Consider the following 19689-nt stretch of genomic DNA (forward strand, 5'->3'; position numbering starts at 1 on the left):
CAGCTGTTGCCACCCACACCCATTATCGCCCACCACCTCCTCAGTCAGGTCAGATTTCAAATAACTCCTGCTTACCTTTAAATCAACAGAAGGTTTCATTCTTTCTCCTCTCTCTCAGGCTTCCTTTCTCTCAAACTAGCAACCTGATTTGGTTCCTGTGCTGCAACAGTTTTGAACGAGGATCCACCCCGTCCCAGAATCCTGCTGTTGATTTCTGGTTTTAAAGACAAGCAGGTGGTTTCAACAACGAGCGACGTGCGTCTAATCTAGCTAGTTTTCTTTTTTGTTTTTGTTTGTTTTGCATGTCACAAAAACACTGTGGATGCCCAACAATCTCCTCTTTGTGCTTATCTTTCCCATATATCATCCCAGTTTGGCACTGCAGAGGACACCAGCACCCCCTGTGGCCACAATGACAACTACAAGGGACATCAGAGGAGCCTAAAAAAAGTGCTTTGAATACGGCCTCCTGATCACCTTTCCCTCTTCAAATAGGTTTGTGGTAAACTCTGCCTGAATAAAGAACTGCAATATGGCTCATTTTCAAATACTTGTTGTTGCTCATTCTTCATCACCTCACAAAGAAAGAATGTTGTTTTGTCTCCTGTTTCAGACTTGTGGGTTGTCTGCCTTGCACACATACACACACACACACACACACACGCACACATAGGAGAAGCAGCAGCCAGAGTGTGTGGTCATAACCACATCATCTACAAGTACCATGCATATAAGGAAACCACAGGAGCAGAATAATCTTGTATTGATGAAAGCAGAAGAGGGTTTTTTTCCCCTTGTTTTTTTTTTCTACCACTCATCCTATATCACACTGTTGCATTTTCCATTTTATCACAAAATTACACATAATGAAGTGCAATTTAAATAGTTGTATCAGTTCCACTTTCCAGTTTGCATCAGAAATTTAAGCTGATGGTAATTTACTGTGCCTTGTACATGTATTTGTATTCCTTGACTTTTCTTACATTTTGTCATTTTTCATCAACAGATCAACATGTATTTTAGTGAAATTTTATGTGATAGATACAAAATATAAACTGTTCCATAGCTGTAAAGTGGACCAAAAAAGGAATGCTTGGGTTTCAAATGCCATTAAAAGTAAAAAAAAAAAAAAAGGAAACCACAATTGTTGCAATTCCCCTATAGTTATTACTCTATAGGACCACCATTTGTCACTTTTTCTTCTGCAAATCTTTCAGGGCACAGCCAGCTTTGTGTAAGTTTTTGCCTCCTTCTCGTTGCAGAATAGCTCCAGGACTGTTTGACTGGATATGGACTGTCTGTAAACAGCAGTTTTAAAGTCTTGCCACAAATTTTTGATTGGCTTTAGCTATGAAATTTGACAAAAACATGCTATGACGTAAACCATTCCTTTGAGCCTCTGGTTGCGTTTTTAATGTCCAACTCCGTCCCAGTCCCTTTCGCACCCTCTGAAACTGTCCGGTGTGTTACTCCGTCTAATTCCTCCATCAAACTCTGACCAGCTTCCATTTTTCCCCACAGCATGACGCTGACACCACCATGTTTCACTAGGAGGGGGCGATGTTCTCAGGGTGTTTATTTTTCGCCACAAAAAGAGCTTTGAAAAGTAGGCTAAAAAATTCAACTGTTCTTTCATCGGACACCTTTCACATGTTTTGCTCTGACCTCTGAATGGCTTGGGGCAGACTGAAAATTATGGCTTTGTGTACTCAGAGGCCAGGTCTGTGGAGTTTGGTGTAATATTTGTGTTGTTAGCAGATTGTGATACATGAGCTGTGGATTTCAACTGATACTGGAGTTAATTTGAGCATCTCACCTACATCTGAGTAAACTTCTCTACCACCTTTCCCTGTCTGTGTTCCTTGAGCTTCAAAATGCTATTTACTCACTAATGTCCTCTGGAAAACCTGCAGGGGCCTTCTCAAAGGTAAGTAGGTGGTTACAATGCTTCAGATTTTTTTTTTTGTACTAATATTTTTTGAAAAGCCATGTACTTTCCCTCTACTTCCCAGTTTTTTTTTCCTGTCTGTCAAGTAAAATCTAGATGAAATACATTACAGGTTGTGGTTGTGACATGATAATATGTGGGAAAATTCATGGGTGTTTAAAAAAATCACTTTCAAGGCATTTCACTTTCCAGTGTTTGCACCTACAGCTGAGACACGAGTGGCAAGTGAGAGCTAAGTTAAACCCACACAACGGTGAAAAGAAAGACTTACAGAGAGCAGCCATCTCCTTTGGCAGGTCAGCCCCAAATCGTCCAAACAGGCTGCTGTTGGCTAGCAGGTCAAAGGGGGAGTGGCTTCTCATGGAGTTGAAGGGGAAGGGGTAGACAGCAGGCGGGAAGCCGGTCAAGTGGCCCACCTGCTGCTCCCTGTTGGTAGCCATGTTAACGGAGCACCCAGGGGTCCGTAGCAGGCCTCCGAGGCTCTTCTAATCCCCCTTGAAAAACAATAAAAAATACTCCACTGAGCCAAAATCAGAGTCCTCAGAGTAAGCAGTGAAGTGCTGAGGGAAAGCCGGGGTCCACTTCGAGGCACTTATCCAGTCAGCTTTCTGAGGAGGAGAGAGCAAAGGACTGTGTCACTTCTTACAATGAAACTCACACCATAACTCAAAACAAGTGGTTCTAACTGGCATGAATCTAAGGATAAAATCTGTAGTTTATTTTAGCATCCATCTCCATTGTGAGACAGTGAAACGCTCATCTGTAGCTTTAATGAAAGACGAGTGTGTAAGGTTCATACTAACAGGTATGATGAGAAGGGAAGTGGAAGTTGGGAAGGACGGGATGATGGGATGTCCTGAACCATAACCGATAAAGACAAGCAGGGTAAATAAATGAGTGGGCTAGGAGAGGAAAACTGGAAGGAAAAAAAACCAAAACAAAGCAAAAAAACTAGAACTGAGAGAGCGAAAACGGAACAAAGAAGTTTGGAAAAAGTTGTAACAAGGACGAGTAGGAAGGAGGGAGGGAGTAGGAATAAATAGGAATGAAAAAGAAAGAGAGAGAACGCTCTTGTTCCTTTAGTTTTGATGCGTTTCCAGACTTCTACAGTGATTCCAGGCTATGCCATATGATTTAAATCACCAGAACTCCACTATAAAGACCTCTTCTGTTTCTGCTGCCAGCCTAGCACAGCAGCCTGCCTCTTTCCCTCTTCCCCCCGGAGCAGAGGCCCAGACACGGGGTCCGGAGCATGAAGAAGGGATGGGGTGAGGGGAGAGAGAGCCGATGGATGAGGAAAATGAGATCCACTGATTGCTAACTGATGCTGTCACTTCCAACTATCTTCCCTTCAAGTCGGGCTCCAATCCCACAGAGTCATTTTGGCTCTGACCTCTTGCAAGCTGCTCATCACTCTGACTGCTCGCAGTAGGCACACTCACACAAGGCTGCAGTTATGCCCCCACTGTTGACTTTGGGCGCAAGAAAGGGGGGTAGGGGGGGAAATAAAGACAAAAAAAGAAAACCTGGAAAAAAATTGTTTTCTTTATTTGCCTTTTGCTTCCTCCGAGTGATTCCATGAGTGGGTGGTGTGATCAGCTTGTTTTTTAAAATGTGGCTTTGAAAAAGAGCAGAGCCAAGGAATCTGGGACTGCTGTGGCTTGTGAATCTGGGAGAAAAGACAGGGGAAAAAAAAATCTTGGTAATGAATTCGGTATAAACAAAGAAAAGAGGGAAGGGAGTGGGGGGGGAGAAAAGATCTAAGGCTGAACTGGTGAACTGCTGAACTGAGTGAAGAAGAAGAAGAAGAAGAAGAAGAAGAAGAAGAAGAAGAAGAAGAAGAAGAAGAAGAAGAAGAAGAAGAAGAAGAAGAAGAAGAAGAAAACTCACAGAGGAACAGTGACGGGGTCTGGGCACTTGGGGGCACTAAGGGGTGGCGCCATGCTTGGGAAATAAAAAAAAAAAAAGAAAAACTGGGAATGCTTTCCACATATGCAGCGCACACTTTCTGACACATACACATGCAATCAGGCACCCAAAAAAAAACCCACACGTCATATGTGTGTGAGAGCTTAAGCACGAATACACACACAGACACGCGCACGCACGCACACACACACTTCTCACCCCATGCCTTTTTTCCAAGGCTCTGGCTCCCACCCTGCCTCTCTTTCTGGCTCTCTCTCTTTCAACAGAGCCAGTTAATTACACCCTACTGCTGCAGGCAGCTTCAAACCACCACTAATTTAGAGTTCCATTACAGTAAACTGTTCCACATGTGCACCCAGAACCCAGGCAGGCTCGGGTGGCCACGTTTCAGGAAGAAGCAGCCACCGACAGGCACCCACCCCCACCTTCACACCCAATCCTGCCAACGCAGACTACCATCTTTCTTCTGCTCCTCTTCCTGGTTCTCTTGCTTCAAAGTTCATCACCAAAACTTGTTTGGATTACCTGCCTCCAAACCCCTCCGTTTCTATCCCGTTACAGCTTATCCAACTTGCAGAATGACCCTATCCAGAGGTTCCGTTTAGCTGCAAATGCAAAATAAAGTCAGTAGAAGATTTCACAATGGGACTAATGGGAAAAGAGGTATATAGTAGAGAAACAGCTGCCAGTACCCATACCACTATGTGTGTGTGTGTGTGTGTGTGTGTGTGTGTGTGTGTGTGTGTGTGTGTGTGCGTTTGTTTGTAATACCTTGTGGGGACGATTTTCCTGACATATACTACGTTGTGGGGACCAATCGCTCCTCGTGGGGACCAGAGCCTGGTCCCCACAAGGGGAAACCCTGTTTTTGGGTCAGGGATCAGAGTTAGTGCTAAGGGATGAATTGAGTTTTGGTTAGGGTTAGGGTTAGGTATGTGATGGTTAGGGTTAGGAAAAGGGTAAAGGTCAGGTTTAGGCTGTAAACCTAAACCTGAATGGAAGTCAATGGAAAGTCCCCACAAAGATAGCCAGACAAACGTGTGCGTTTGTTTGTTTGTGTGTGTGTGTGTGTGTGTGTGTGTGTGTGTGTGTGTGTGTGTGTGTGTGTGTGTGTGTGTGTGTCTAGTGTGTGTCCAGCCTGGGTTTCCTTGGCTAGTGTTTGGCCTATTTGGATATCTCCTTCGTGAACTCAAAGCAGCACTCGTAAAGGCAGCACAAAACAGAGGATATAAAAGTCAACACACCCCTGTTAAAATGCCTGGTTTCTGTAATGTGTGATCATTTCAGAGCTTTTTCCACATTTATTTTGTGGACCCAAACCATGTACTTACTCTCCACGTCTTTCATCCCTAGATTCAAATAAATCAGGGAACAAATCTTTCATAGTAAAAATAAAAATAAAAAAGGCTGAAAATGTGTGCGGACTTAATTACTTCCACTCTGAAAGTCTGTTTGGGTGGGAGTCAATCAGCATGCTGCATCCTGACCTGGTAATCTTTCTAGTTTACTCTTTGAGTCCAACAATTGATATATCCAACTCTCAATGTTGGTATTTCTTCACTTTTAATATGGACTAAGTGATGGATATCCATTTTCTTCTGTACTGTGAGCCCATCATTTTTGCTTGCACTCTGAAACGTTTTTTATTTTTATTTTTTTTAATAAATCCATTTCAGATATTAGTTCTGGCTGTAATTTGAAAAACATTCATCTTCTTCTGCTGATGCCATTCTTTTATTGATTTGGGTGTGTGTTTTGGGTCATTACTGTGCAGAAATATAATCTTCAGCTTTCTAACACAAATTTCAGGGTTTTGTCCCAACACAGATTGGTATTTGTTCAGAAGTCGCTCCACCTTGAAGGGACACAGCTCCAATTTGAGCTGAATAAACCTCCTCTCCAAAACCATAATGCTGCCATCACCATGCTTCACTGTAATTAATAGTGTTACCTTATAGAATTATGGCAAAAAAAGTCTTTATTGTTTACGTCAGACCATAGCACAATTTTATACGTGCTACAAAACGTGAAACCTGTTTTTGCAAAATTTTGCCAGGCTTGAGATTTTTTATTTTAAAAAGAAAATTCTATGATGGCTGGATTTTTTTTATTTCCCGCTCCTGATATTTACCTTTTACCAATGCCATGCCTCTGATGCTTTGGACGATCTCTGTGGACCTCCTCAGCTTTTGATGTGAGGTCCACATCAAAAACTGTTGTCAAGACAACAGCATCTTGAGGCATCATCATGAGGTAGCGCAGTTTTTGTACCCTTTTTTTTCTAATCAATACTGTACAAAGATACAATCAGATGAATTTTTAACTCCAGCTTTTGTTAAAAGGAAGAAAATGAACAAATGTCAATAAAACCATACTAGGACAACTTAGATGTATATGTGGGTAATCAATTTAGAAAGATAGTTTAACAAAGTATTAGTTTATGTGTGCAATTAATGCAAAAAGATTTTTTTTTCCTATTTATGCTTCAAAATTTCCCTTTAACAAGTTTGTTATGGAGTTACATAAATACACATTAAAGGTGGAAAGAAAATTCTGAAATTATTTATCTTGGTCTCATTTGTTTAATCACAAAAAACATTTATTTTATTATTTTAACAGGGTTGTGTAGACTTGTTTTCATATCCACTGCAAACTCAAGAGCAGGAGGAGAAGTGATTCTATAGTATTGATAGGGGAGATCAGAGCAACAGGTGAAACGTCTGACGATAAACAAGATGGAGGAAGTGCCACCCAGTAAACCGCAGTGCCACTGTACAGTCGAATTTAAAAAGAAAAAAAAAAAGAAAAAAAGAAAAAGAATGAAAGTGAAAAAGGCTGGTACTGAAAAATAACGAGCTACAGCACACAGAGGCGACGTCTGAAAACAGAACACAGTGACTTTACGCCCTCCAAACACAATAATGAATTAATAAAAAGAGTTGGCGCCAGGGCTTTTTAATGAGTCACATCAGCTTGGCAGCTTTTTACAGAGCCATTTAAGTTTTATGTCGGGTCCTGTGGTTGGCTCATTTAGCTGGCCCGTCTGGGGCTATAAGGGGACAGGGGGAATTTGGAGTGACCTCATCCGCTGTAAGGCAGGGCCAAATGGGCATTGAGGCCCTCCACGTTCCCCCACAAGCCTTGGGGGCACAAAGGAGGCAGGCAGGCAAAAAGTGCCATGGCCAGTGCTGGGTGGGTTTTGTTCCTGTGGGGACTTTCCAACCTTGCCTAAGAGGTTCAGTTTAAATTTACTTAGCGTGTTTGTGTAAATAGCAGTGTCAGACCTCACAGCAGCTCATCAGATTGAAGTAGACTTATTGGTTGCACTTGAGATAATCCATCGATTTTTATCAGTGCATGACATCATGTGTCATTTAAAATGAACCCAATCAAGCAGGCAGGCAATTTGGAGGCAGGACTGCAAGACGGGACACGATCAGAATGAATAAGATTCTCTTGTTTGCTCAAGAGTTTGAATTTCAACACACACACAAAAAAAGAGAGATGACGCAGAAAGAAAAATGATGCATGAAAGACGCACAGAGCAAGGGGAAAACAGTTCCCAGAGACTAAAAGTCTGTCAAACAAAGGATATCAAATCCTCAGCGAGCAAAACAGCAATTGTGCTTTAACTGTTGTGACAGCGCGAGGCCCCCTCAGGCAAAAAGAAGAACTGGAGTCAAACATAACAAATAAATCACAGCATCTCAGGAAGCTCTGCATCGCACCAACACCAAGGCAGGCGCTTGTTTTTAGTCAGCGCACGAAACCGCGGGCAATCGCTCGGCGTATAACAGCAGGATTAAAGGTGCTGCAACGTTCCCTGCTTTGTTTACACATGCATGATTCACTCTCTCATCAAAGAGGAACGGCACACAATGGTGACTTTTAATCTTGGTTTCAGTGGATATTTATATAGATTCTCTGAAAGTCGCTGCTACGTTTCTGATTGAAGCTCACAAGTTTTTTTTTGTTTTTTTTTTTCTGCCACGTTTCCAACTGAAACAGCCAAAGAGCTTCTAAATGGAAAATAGGAAGAAAAAAAAATTGTCAAATTTGCACAGAGCAGCAACTCTAAAGCCTTACTAGAGGGGCTGAGCTGTAAATTCACTCCCTGAAGAAAGATGAACCGTGCCATGTATCCTGGCAGGGAAAGCACTGACTAGTTTTGTTCTTTCTTTCTTTTTTTCTTTCTTTTTTTTTGACAGAAAATCGAGCATGTTCTTCCAGCGTCAAGTCTTCCAACTGTCAGCATCTACGAGTGATTTACGCTCAGAAACTTTGCAAAGGAAACGGCTTGAAACAGAGAGGGGTATGTTTAAGTTTGGTTTGCACATGAAGTCATGCTAGCCCAGCAGTTAAACAATGATTTCACAGTCCATGTGTCCTCCGAACTGAGCCGACACAGTCATGGATTTTCCAACCGAAAGCATCATTGCAGCGTGCAAAAAAAAAAAAGAAAAAGAAAAAAAGAGGGCCCCACAAAGAATCATCACAGAGATTTATAGGAGCCAGAGATTTACACAGAAATTAAAGTGTTCATACTGAAACATGATCACAAGAGCATTATCTGATCTGGTTGCTGGCGTCAGCAGTATTTTGGCAGTGGAAACAATATTGTCGTCACTCATTATCTGATGCGAGAGCCGACAGCTTCCAGTCTTTCAACAGGCCGGGCCGCCTAATGGCTCCGGGTGCAACGCAGAGTGACAGACGGTCCGGTGTTTCCAAACAGACCTGCATTCCTTCAACTGAAACTTGTTTGACATCTGCCGCCTCCTGGCATCCCACAAACACATATTTGCTTACACCAACAATGAAAAGAGGCACCACCAGGAGACGATTCGTCTCAGAGAAGTGTTTTTAGGAGTGCCACTCAAAGGTGTGATTGTGATTTTTTTTTTCTTTTTTTTTTCTTGGAGCTGGTAAATCATTAAACTTGAATTGTCACTTTTTTATTGCTATTATAGTTTTAGAGAATGCTATGGAAAGAATGAGAAGTCATAAAACACTTTGTGATTTAATAAATTCGTCCAGACAGCTTGTTCCTATGATTTAGAGGAGGTCACTGAAATACTCTGCGTTGCGGAAGATATTTTAGTATAAATCAAGCCTGACGCTACATGTAACAGTTAGGTGTTGTCATGCTTGATTCAAAGTTTTATAAAGCAACTGTTTTTAAGACTTTTCCTACAATTTCAAAGTTTTGCGCCAGAAAGAATCCGTACAGTACTGTATTGTTTATTATGAATCAATAAAAAAGAGGATAATTTATTAATAATGACAGCAAAATATTTAACAATGTTTGCAAACCTAAAAAAAACCCTCATAATCTGTTTTTACACTGTTGGTTCTATGACAGCGTCAGTAAATGTCAATATATTTGATATCAGTTGAATATGCTCTGCGCAGAGGTAACATTTAACCACCCACTGCTTTGGGGTCCTCTGGACTTGATAAATGCTAAACAAGTACAAGTCATTTGCCATTTCACTTAATGTAACCAGTGTAGCTTTATCAAGACCACGGCCTTTATCTGTGTCTCTAAGGTTCTAATTGTATGAATTCATTTTATTATATATATACACACACACACAGTGCTGCCCCACCCCAACTTGTTGTTGCAGGACTCTGCTGGTTGCCTGGCTGCTAAGAAGGCTCCAAGGCGATTTCACCCACAAAATTAAAAGATAAATTTAGGGTTTTAGAAATATTTCCAGCTGAAAAACCATAAACATTCTGTTTGGCAGCCAACTGCCGTCTGGCTACCACAGCAGATAGCCTGACTAATAAACTTCCATAAAAAGTAGAACTTCAGAAAGAGATAGTAATATTTTCTTGTTGTTTTTGTTCCAGATATTCACTTAAGCACATGCATTAACATAAAACAGTAAAAGTAATAATACTGAAGTCTTTATTTAGCCAGAGTGGTTTCACAGTCAAGATGACTAAAAATAAATGTAACCTGAATCACTTTCAACTATTTATGACTACTATTGTCACTGACTCCAACTGTCAAATTCAAAACAATGCTAAACCTGTTAAAGTTAACATTAATAAACCTGTAATAACCAACAGGCTGTTATTTTAACAACGACGGCAATAATTGGTGCTTTTCTGTGAAAAGGTTTGATGTGACTAAATGTGTCATGCAGCAATTGCAGAGGGACTCACACTGGCGACTATGAAGGTGTTTCCCACCTTGGCTCAATGAAGGGGGGGAACAATCCTTTCACTGTATGAAGCAGAGCCTAATAGCTGGGTTTCACCACCATTGCCGCCTCTAGCCGCAGGAGTCAAAGCAGCCCGAGCAGGCCCAAAGACACACACATACACACACACACACACACACACACACACACACACGCATGCATGAAAGCACTACCTGCTCAACACCATAATCTCACACAAGTTTATATTTGTCTAAGTCCCTTTTAATGAGAGCTCGGGAGCAGGACGAAAATGTAAATCCTCGCCATCAGAATAGCACACCTGCAAAAATAGACAGAGGAAATGGTGCGCAAATAGTTCCCATGTTAATTATAGCGCGGTGGCAGCCGAGCCCCACCACCCCACCCCACAATTTCCCCTGAAGATCACCTGGCTCGCCCCTCCCCCCTCCCTGCGCTCGTCCTTAATTGCAATAGAAATTCCAGAAAGAGACAGGTATCAACAACTCCCTGATTTACCGCTTGCTGAGCCACTTCACAAAGACAAGACTGTTGGCCGATTTTGCAACACAAACTCTTGTGCTCCCACTGTTCCTTTACAGTTCCACGATTTGACGTCTTTTTGCGTCTCCCAATGTGAATGCAGCGATGAAGAGTAATGATTAGTCATTTTGACAAGGTTTTTATTTAAATCAGACCTTTTGAATTAAGATCATTCAAAAGCTATAACAAACATATCCACCGGCATTCTTTACAAACTACCCCATTCATAGTGATAATATGGTGACATAATCTATGCAATATAGGAGAGGTGAATGCAATGCATAGTGAGAGGCTCCTCTTGAGGACATAGAAGCTTAAATTCAGTTAAACTTATAACACCATGAGCATGCACACATCTGGAATGTAAAACTGTCATTTAGTTTGGAGGTGGAGGTGAAGCTGCAACGTGTGGGCAGTCTGTCCTCAAATACGAGGAGAGGGACATTTCTGTGCCTCAGAGATAAGCACCTCTTCTCTCATCCAGATGTCAGTGGAGGCCGATATCGTTATCCCTGGTTTTCCAACAAAATCCTTTGTGCCGGGTCACTTCACTTAAACCCACACTGTGTGTCTCACCTACGTCAGACCCCCCCACCCCCAACCTACCCACCCACACCCCTGGGGGAAATAAGCATTGTATAGCAGGTGCAAAATTTGAAACAGCAGTCTGGCCATTGCCCAGTCAATTCAGGAGCAATAAATTAAAACAACGGCTGAGGAAAGCTGCTCTGATGCCAAGTGCAGACGCTCTACCTGTCATCCACATGCAAGGCCATAACAAGCAGAACCTGTTAATCGAGCGCATACGCCAGCATCATTAAATAATCTTCCTGCTCTGCTAGCGAGCTGTGAGAACACAACGCGTAAACTTCCAAGTAAACTGAGGCCATAGCACCAGACACACCTCAGTCCTCACAGAAATCAGCCGGTGCTGTTTAAAAAATCATGGAAAACAATGCTTTTCTTTGCCAAGTCTTCATATGCTACTTATAAAAAGGGGAGGAAAAAAAAATGGGTCGAGGAGTGGCGACTTCTCTGGCGAATACACATCAAACACATGCAAGTGTGTACACACTAACACATATGCTAATAATAAAGAGCTCCACAGGGCCCTGGGTAACATTCGCTAATAAGCACATATGCACACACACACACACGCACACACACACGCACACACGCAGGCGCACACATGGTAGAGATGATTCTCACAGAAACTCGTGTCACGCTCACGTTTGTGGGAAAAACAAGTTAGAAGAAAACAAACCGAAGCACAGAGAGCAAACAAAGGTGTGTGTTGGTGACAGTTTAGGAAATCTGCACGTGACTAATGATCTCAAACACTTCATATCTTCAGAAAAAAATGCATTATCCTAACAGCAATCAAATTCAAAACAAACCATTTCTCAACTAATCTCAAACTTCTGTTTAAGTTACTCACAGGCGAAAGTGATGGAGGCCACCAGAGGAAGTCGTTGAGACAAAAAAAAGAGTCTGATGAGCAGCTTGAGCCAATGAAAGAGGGTGAAAAAGATGAGTGAACATTCAACAGTGTCCCTTCAGCGGCAAAGACAGACCGGCAGTGAGCCTCCAACTCCGTCAAGCACTCCCCCTCCTGCTTTCTACTCCTCCTCCCTCCTCCTCCTTGCCTGAGTCGCTACCTCTTAAAATCACTCTTTCACTCCCCAAACACAGGGCCCGCACTCACCGACTCTCTCACTAAGAAATAATTACACTGTGATTCATAAAGCCTTCTTTCTTGGTCACGTGACTCTCTGCACTTCAAATATACCATTTTTTCTTTCTTTTTTTTTTTTCAAAAGCCACAAAACGCCTGGAGGGAACAAAAAAGCCCAGGGAGCTTAAGTTTCTGTTTTTAATTCTCTCTGCCTTCTTTGTCTCATGGTTGAATTATTCTTCCACATCTTGGCCAAGGAGTCGCTTTGCCTACAAATTGGTGCATGTTGAGTCGGGTTGTGCTATTAGATCATTCTTGTATCATCAATAAGTGAAGTAAGCCAGGTTTATTAGGAGAGGAAGCTTTGCTATCCCGAACAACGCTGATCATCCACTTCATGCTGTTTTGATTTCACTCACACACTGTTTTAATTGTGAAAGCCAAAAGGTTTGTTCTTCCAGAAACTTCTGCGTTATTTTTTTTTTTATTTTTACCTTTTGATCTCCTTAGAACCCTGTTTTTAATGGCTCTCCTCATGCAGGTACAAACCAGAGGCACTGCTTCTACAGAAAAAAATTGAATCCCATTAGAAATATGATATGTGACAAAGAAAAAAAAAATGAGTATGCACTAGCTGCAGATAAAATGAAAAACAGAATTTGGCTTTTTGACACATGACATTATTCAGCACACTCAACATTTGTTAACATCCTGCCAAGCACTTTCTACGAGTCGAGATTATCTCCCAAAAGTCACGCATCTGTGACTAAAGTGCATCGCTTCTTAAAGTGAAACCAGCAACGCTGGCACCTCAGCAACAGGGAAGTCCCGCGTGAGGTGGCAGAGTCGTACGGCCGCAGAAGCAGCAGCGACGGATCTGGGTGTGCCCCTGAGCGTGCCCCCTCTCTTTCCATATGAGATCACATGTTTCAGATCTGTGTTTATGTGTTTGTGGTTCTGGGCGTGTGCCCTTGTTTTTCCCAACGTAATGTTTCTCAGCTTGTTTTTGTTATAGGGGTGGGGGCAGGGGGGAGAAGCACCTCAAACCTCAAAACTGGGAGGGGTAGGCACACCTTAACTGGCATCTTGGCAAGCACTTTCACTTTTCTGAGGCAAGCTTGGAGCACACACTTTACCAGCAAATTACAGTGAAGTCACTATAAAACAAAAGGCTTGTACGAATCATACCATTTTTTAACAGAGCTGCAAGCTTTCAAATATTAGAACCCTTAACTGAAGCAAGGTGAGGGCAGGGTCATGCTGTGGAGTGTTTTAACGTCAGAGGCACTGTGCATTTAGTGGATAGAACAATGATGAAGGAGCCCTGGTATTTACAGGGGTTAGGGACCACAGCTAACCCCACTGTTTATCCATGAATACTTCAGAACTCTTCTAAAAATACTTACAGCTGCCAAATTTTATAGTTCAAACACCAATTACACCTTAATTATACAGAGTACACTTCGATTATCTAAATAAAAAAAATAAAAAACTGGTTACATAATTCAGGTTTTAATGTGGGTAGGGGGGAATTAAACACACAGGCACAATTATGAGCATATATAACTCTAAATATTTCAAAAAGAAGTGAATACTTCAACAACTTTTCCTTAGTGATACCAGATAACTTAAGTTATCTAGTTATCTATTCTTGTAAGTAGGAATTGTTTGCCAGAACTCATAGAACTGACCAACACTCCAAACAATGGGACAAGTTTAAATAACCTAGTGAAGATCTAAAAAGGAAGGTTTTAGATTCGTGCAAGTTGGAGAAACACTTTGGAAACATTCTACAGGACTGCAGATTCCAAGATTGTGTTTAAAGATTTAGCTATTTGGATGCGTCACCACTTTGTCCAGGTCAGGATGAAACACAAACAAACCAAATCAGAAAAGAGAAAACTGGCGAAGATGTCCAAGAACAATCCAAGAATGACCAAGGTTTCTACACAAAACTACTGGAACTCACAGCAAGTTTTACGCTGTGCAGAAGTGAGAGGTTGCCGAGTAAGAAAGAAAAAGTAAAGTTGCTGCTCCAAAATCAACTCCTTCAAGCTTGACTGATATTTACATCTCCCTACATAGATAATATAAATACCTTCTGGAGTCGAGTTATACAAATGGCTAGATGAGAAAAAGATATTAAAGGTCAACAGTTGGGCACAAGTCAATGTTCTGACAGGACAGTGATCAAAAATGCCCATCAGAACCGGTTCTGGGATAGATAAAGCAGGGCGACATTAGGATTCTGGAACAGCTTTCCCAAAGTCAGACCTCAACCCTACTAAAAACCTGAGAATTATTCCTAAAAGCCAGGTCTGTGCCAGTAAACCGACCTGTTTAAATTAACTCCACTGACTTGACCAAGAAAGAGCTCAAATATACAGTCTGAAATGTAACAAAAGATTCCTGATGGTTACAAGAGGCGTGGAGTTTCTCTACAGTTGTTTAGGAACATATGACCAAATGAGTATATAGATGATTGATGTTTGATATTTATCCAGAGGGAAATTCGATATATCAAAGTAGCCCAAAAAGCATCAGAATAAAAAATATACAGATACATAAATACATACATTCGGAGATGCTCTTATAGGTTAAAAAGCCCAGTATTAAACAAAAGAGGATGCGTTTAATATTCAGCCTATGTGGTGTAAAGTAAATTCTCAGCAAATTCCATCTTGTGCACCTATCTTTTGGTTTTATGTATTTTTTTTCTATTTGACCTTTATTTAGACAGGTTAAAGAAAAGAGATTTACATTCAGACTTTTTCACAACATTTCAGCCCTATGATGCGGAATATCTGCAAAAATCTGTTCAAACAAACCACTAAAGCCCTAAGTGAATGTGACAGTTTTTTTGAATCACACACATATGAGTTTGAGTTTCCAAAAAACACAGCAACACATGGGCGACAGTGGCCAGCTGCAATGCTCCGTTAAACATTTCTGATGTCGATCTGACAGCACACAACCAGGCTGAAAGAAAAGGATAAGCACCATGAGGCGCTGTTGCCTTTTGGCTAGAACCTTATATTCAGGAAGCACAGATCAGAGCCATATGGGTGGAAAAAAAAAAAGCCCTCCAGCTGATTCTTATCTGGTTTACATTTGATTTGTGATGCTTATAAGGCCACTAAGGCTAATAGAAATCCCTTAAATGTTTACATAGCAGTGCTAAATCAGCAGTTGTGTAATAGGAAACAAGAAGGTAAATACGACCCTCATTCAAAAGCTATCTCGGCACGGGAGTGATACAACAGCGAGGTGTGGATTGGAAGTCGTTGCGGGGGTCCCTCGGGCTGAGGCAGTACATTTGTGTCAAAATATGCCGTCAGGTGTATGAAGGTAGCCGCATCCGTGTATCACGGGTGCAGAGTCCTCGCAGGGCACATGTTGACAGTGAGATGGTGAGAACAGGCTGCGGAGCGTTTCGAGCTGCTCTCGTCCTCCACTATGCATGGCTGCAGCTGTAATATGTGTTTGGTGTGCATGGATGAGCGTCCACGGGCAGTAGCAGTGAGAAGGTCAGAGGTTACTAGTGTTTGTGTTTCAGTGTCAGTGAAGTGTGCTTGGGGCTGAGATTTATGATCATTGTGTCTGGGAGGCAGCAGAGTGGGGGATAATGAAGACAGATCAGGGTGCTCCTATCTCTCTCTCCCTCTCTTTCTATGGGCACCACTGGAAACATGGCCTACGACCCCTGCCATTCTCGTATCATTAACTTCAACCGATGACATCATAACTCGCTGCCCTGACAACAGTACAAGCACGGCGTTGCTGCTCATGGAGGCGCGACTCCTCGCAGAGGGGGCTGCAGACAAAAACCCGGGCACTGCTCAGCGCTCCATAGCTTCTCTTCACTGGGTGTGTTTAGAATGATATGAAATATTCATGGCATCATCTTACTCAGTCGTGTGTTTCCACTTTAGATTCATTGGATTTGCATTCGCAGAGGAACAGAGTATGGAGGCCCGAGGCTCACTGGCAGAGGATGAGGAGAAAATGAAGAAAGGAAAGAGGAAAAGAGGGGGGACGGCAGAGAGTGAGGAAGTGAGGTTAGAGGGGTTACAGGGAGACGCAGAGGCAGGAGGAAAGAGGACTTGGGGGTGGGAGAGGGGGTGCGGAAAGGGGTTGGTGGTAAGGCAAAAGCAAATTTGTATAGTTCCAGTTATGCACAAGTGAATTAACAGGGTATTTTCTTCAAGAAAACGAAGGGTGATAAGAAGGAAAGAAAGAAATATCAAAAACAAGAATGTTTACACGATGCTTATATTTTTCAATAAGAATGTTATTGAAAAATGTAAGCATCGCGTAAATCGTAACAAACACTAAAATGCTGATTTCAAATGAATGAATAGCAAATACGTGAACAAAATTAACTAAAAGTGAAATCTTTAGTTTCACTTTTAGTGAAACTAAAGTTTCACTAAACCTTTAGTGAATCTAATAGCAGCTTTCTAATAGCAGAAAGTTGCTATTAAATGACAATAAAATGAAGTGAATAAAAGTAACTCCAGAAAAAAAACAACAAAAAAAAACGTTTTTTGGACTCTGTGCATTTGCTTAAGAGGAAATTTCAACCATTTAACTCATTGACATTATGGACCAACTGGCTCAGAGGCTACAACTGACTAAAGTAATGTGGTGACATAAAAATACAAAGTATGTGTGTCATCACCATAATATATGCTGATGCACTAACGTCTGAGCAAGGAGGAGCATTTAAGGTGTTGAATAAAGGTGGCTTGAGAAGCAAGCTTCGAGGAATCCCATGTGTGATCTTTGGTCACACAGCTGACCTGTTTGGGCAATGGTTCCTGTGAAGCTACGGTCTTCAGGGCGTTTTTTTTCAAGCCGATTTAATTAAGAAGCTGTGCATGGTTGTAAAATTCGGGTTTGGTTCCATATCAAAATCCATAACAGAGTCAAACAGATTTCTAAAACTGCTAGGCACCACGTACGCACCAGGCCCTGCTATGCCCTGAGTATCTTTTCAGACTGTGGACTGGCCAGAGCACCCAGAGAACATGCAAACTCTACTGTGGGATTCAAACCCAGGACTCTCTTACTACAAAACAGCAGTGCTGCTAATTGTGCCACTGTGCAGCTCATGCTAAGACATATGTTATTAAAACTTTAACCAACGCAGCCTCGATGGTATGGTGTGTTGGGGTTGCAAATCTGACTGGAATGGAATAGGGGAATGTGAGAAAAAGAGGTGTGAAGTGAAGAGAGGGAGGGAAGGGATGGATGAAGGGTAGTAGATGGGGTTGCTGATGGCAGGTTCCAATCAGTAACAAGATGCCCATAATGAGATCATTATTTCCCCACATTCAGATTGATGTCATGTGAAGGCTGCTGAGAGTAGACACATATTTAAGCACACAAACACACACACTCACGCAAACATATACTTTCTTTGGTTAGAGTCTTACATACACATCCTGTGAAATGAAGGAGTGCATTCATTCTGCCTGGCAAAGTGGGCTCATTTAGCATCCAGCTGCCTTCAAGTATAAATACCACTCAAAGGAAAAATGACTTACGCATGCCCAGAAAAAAAGAGAGAGAGAGAGAGAGAGAGAGAGAGAGCAATGTGTGTGTTAGGGACCAAAGGGCATATACTATGACTCTAAGAAAAACAAATGAACATAGTGCTGGAAAAGGGGAACCTGAGAGCCAAAAGCTGTATATGAAACTACAGGGAAAAGAGGAAATAAAAAGTCGACACAGCTACCAGCGAGTGTGCCAGCAAATGAGCGCTTTCCCCCACCAACATGTGTGTCTAATGAAAGGTGAACGGCTCTCCTGTCTATACTCTCCTCAAAAAAATCAGCCATGATGTCACCATGAACCCATCTTGAACCCACCTCTGTCAAAAAGCATTACTCCAACCCACCCTCTCCTCTGCCTTATTTTCTGTTCCACCTCGCTCTCTCTTTTCGTTCACGCTCTGTTCCTGCGGCTCTGATTCTCTTCTCAGTCCCTATACATACATATATATATATATGTGTGTGTGTGTGTGTGTGTGTGTGTGTGTGTGCGTGCGTGCGTGCGTGCATGCGTGCGTGTGTGTAGGTGTGTGTGCATGCGTGTGCTTTTGTGTTCTTTCTAGTTCCTCTCGTGTCTGCACTTTTTTTTTCACTTTTTTTTCTCTCCCACAGAAGAGCACTAATGTTATTTTTTTTCTGAGTGTGGCCTGACTGAATCACCGAAATGTCCTGCCAAAAGTGGCAGGATGTTCTGATCATCACAAACTTTACTTAAGTTGTGGTTTTTATAGAAAAATACAAAGGAGGCATGGAGGGAACGCTTAAAAAAGTAATAAGTGAGCAATGGGGGAGAATGCAAATGAAAAAAAAAAAGTAGGGAGAGGGAAAAAAGAGAGAACAGCGGAGTAGAAAGGGGTGGTGGGGGCAGCGAGAAGGCAGCCAGAGAGCCACATATGGAAGTGATTCTGTAATTACTGCAAATCTGTGAGCTCAAAAGGAAAGGTCTTCTTTTCCATGCCTCCTTCCCTGCACATAAAACTGCCCTTGTGAGAAAGCTGGGCACTAAATACTGCCTACAGGGAAAAGGAAAACACTGAGTTTTTTGTTTTTCTGCCTGAGCTTTTTGGCATGTTAGGATGCAGAATAAATACATTCACAGATTTGAAAAATTGAGTTTAAACAAAGGTCTATTCTTCGGATCATGGGGCTAATGCCACCAAAGTTTCCACATTCTTTTCTCATTTGGTTCAACTCTGTGACTTATTGGATCATTATTTGAAAACAAGAGGTGATAAGAGGTTCGGGGGTTGGAATAAACTCAACTGCCTCATCAGCTAAGGCTGGTATAATTCTCATGAAGCGCACATTCAACAGGATATGGGTGTCTGTGTGCGTGAGAGAGAGAGAGTGAGAGAGAGAGAGAGAGGGAGAGAGAGAGAGATGATTGGGGTAGGGGGGTGACAGACACACAGACATACTTGAAGACTTCAAGCCTCCGGCTAAAGTACAGTTCTGCAGGTGCGTATGTTGGCAGCCGCTTCTGCTCTACTCCAGTCCCCAAACCGAGCTCCAGCAGCCCTGTAATTATCGGTTGCCCTGCCATAACGTGTTCTCATGATGAGTAAACACACGCCCGGGTCGACGCCGCTCAACACTGAGTTTATTCATAGATTCACATCCACTTAATTACGACAGGAGATGATTCATGTAAAATAAAATAAAATAATCATACCTTTGGGAGTCAGATGAGTGCATGCCTCGGCTTCAGACCGGAGAACATTTCAATAAACCAGAAGTTACAGGGGCACAATCGAAGTTTGTGACGAAAGAGGGGGGTGGGGGGGATTAAAAACAAAAAAATAGAATAACATGAGAAGTGTTCAAAGGAGTCCAGGTTGGCCTTTCGGTTTTCTTCAGAGAGGGTTTCAA

General features: G+C 42.1%; 1 protein-coding gene across 2 annotated transcripts in view; it reads right to left on the minus strand.

The window, feature by feature from the left end:
* Positions 1 to 19579, minus strand: part of rarga (retinoic acid receptor gamma a) — a 68927-nt gene extending 49348 nt beyond the window's left edge. Inside the window, exons 1-2 of one of the 2 annotated variants that reach the window (XM_016673670.1) lie at positions 19493 to 19579; positions 2220 to 2556 (exon numbers count right to left, since the gene is read on the minus strand). In XM_016673670.1, the coding sequence (XP_016529156.1) occupies positions 2220 to 2388 (169 nt within the window). In that variant the 5' untranslated portion in view covers positions 2389 to 2556; positions 19493 to 19579. Of the gene's footprint in view, positions 1 to 2219; positions 2557 to 12028; positions 12172 to 19492 lie in introns of those variants that run through there. The other variant, XM_007556559.2, reaches the window with a different exon arrangement.
* Between the last annotated feature and the right edge of the window lie 110 nt (positions 19580 to 19689).

The sequence above is a fragment of the Poecilia formosa genome, unplaced genomic scaffold (assembly GCF_000485575.1).
Source record: "Poecilia formosa unplaced genomic scaffold, Poecilia_formosa-5.1.2 Scaffold80, whole genome shotgun sequence".
Classification (NCBI taxonomy): Eukaryota; Metazoa; Chordata; class Actinopteri; order Cyprinodontiformes; family Poeciliidae; genus Poecilia; species Poecilia formosa.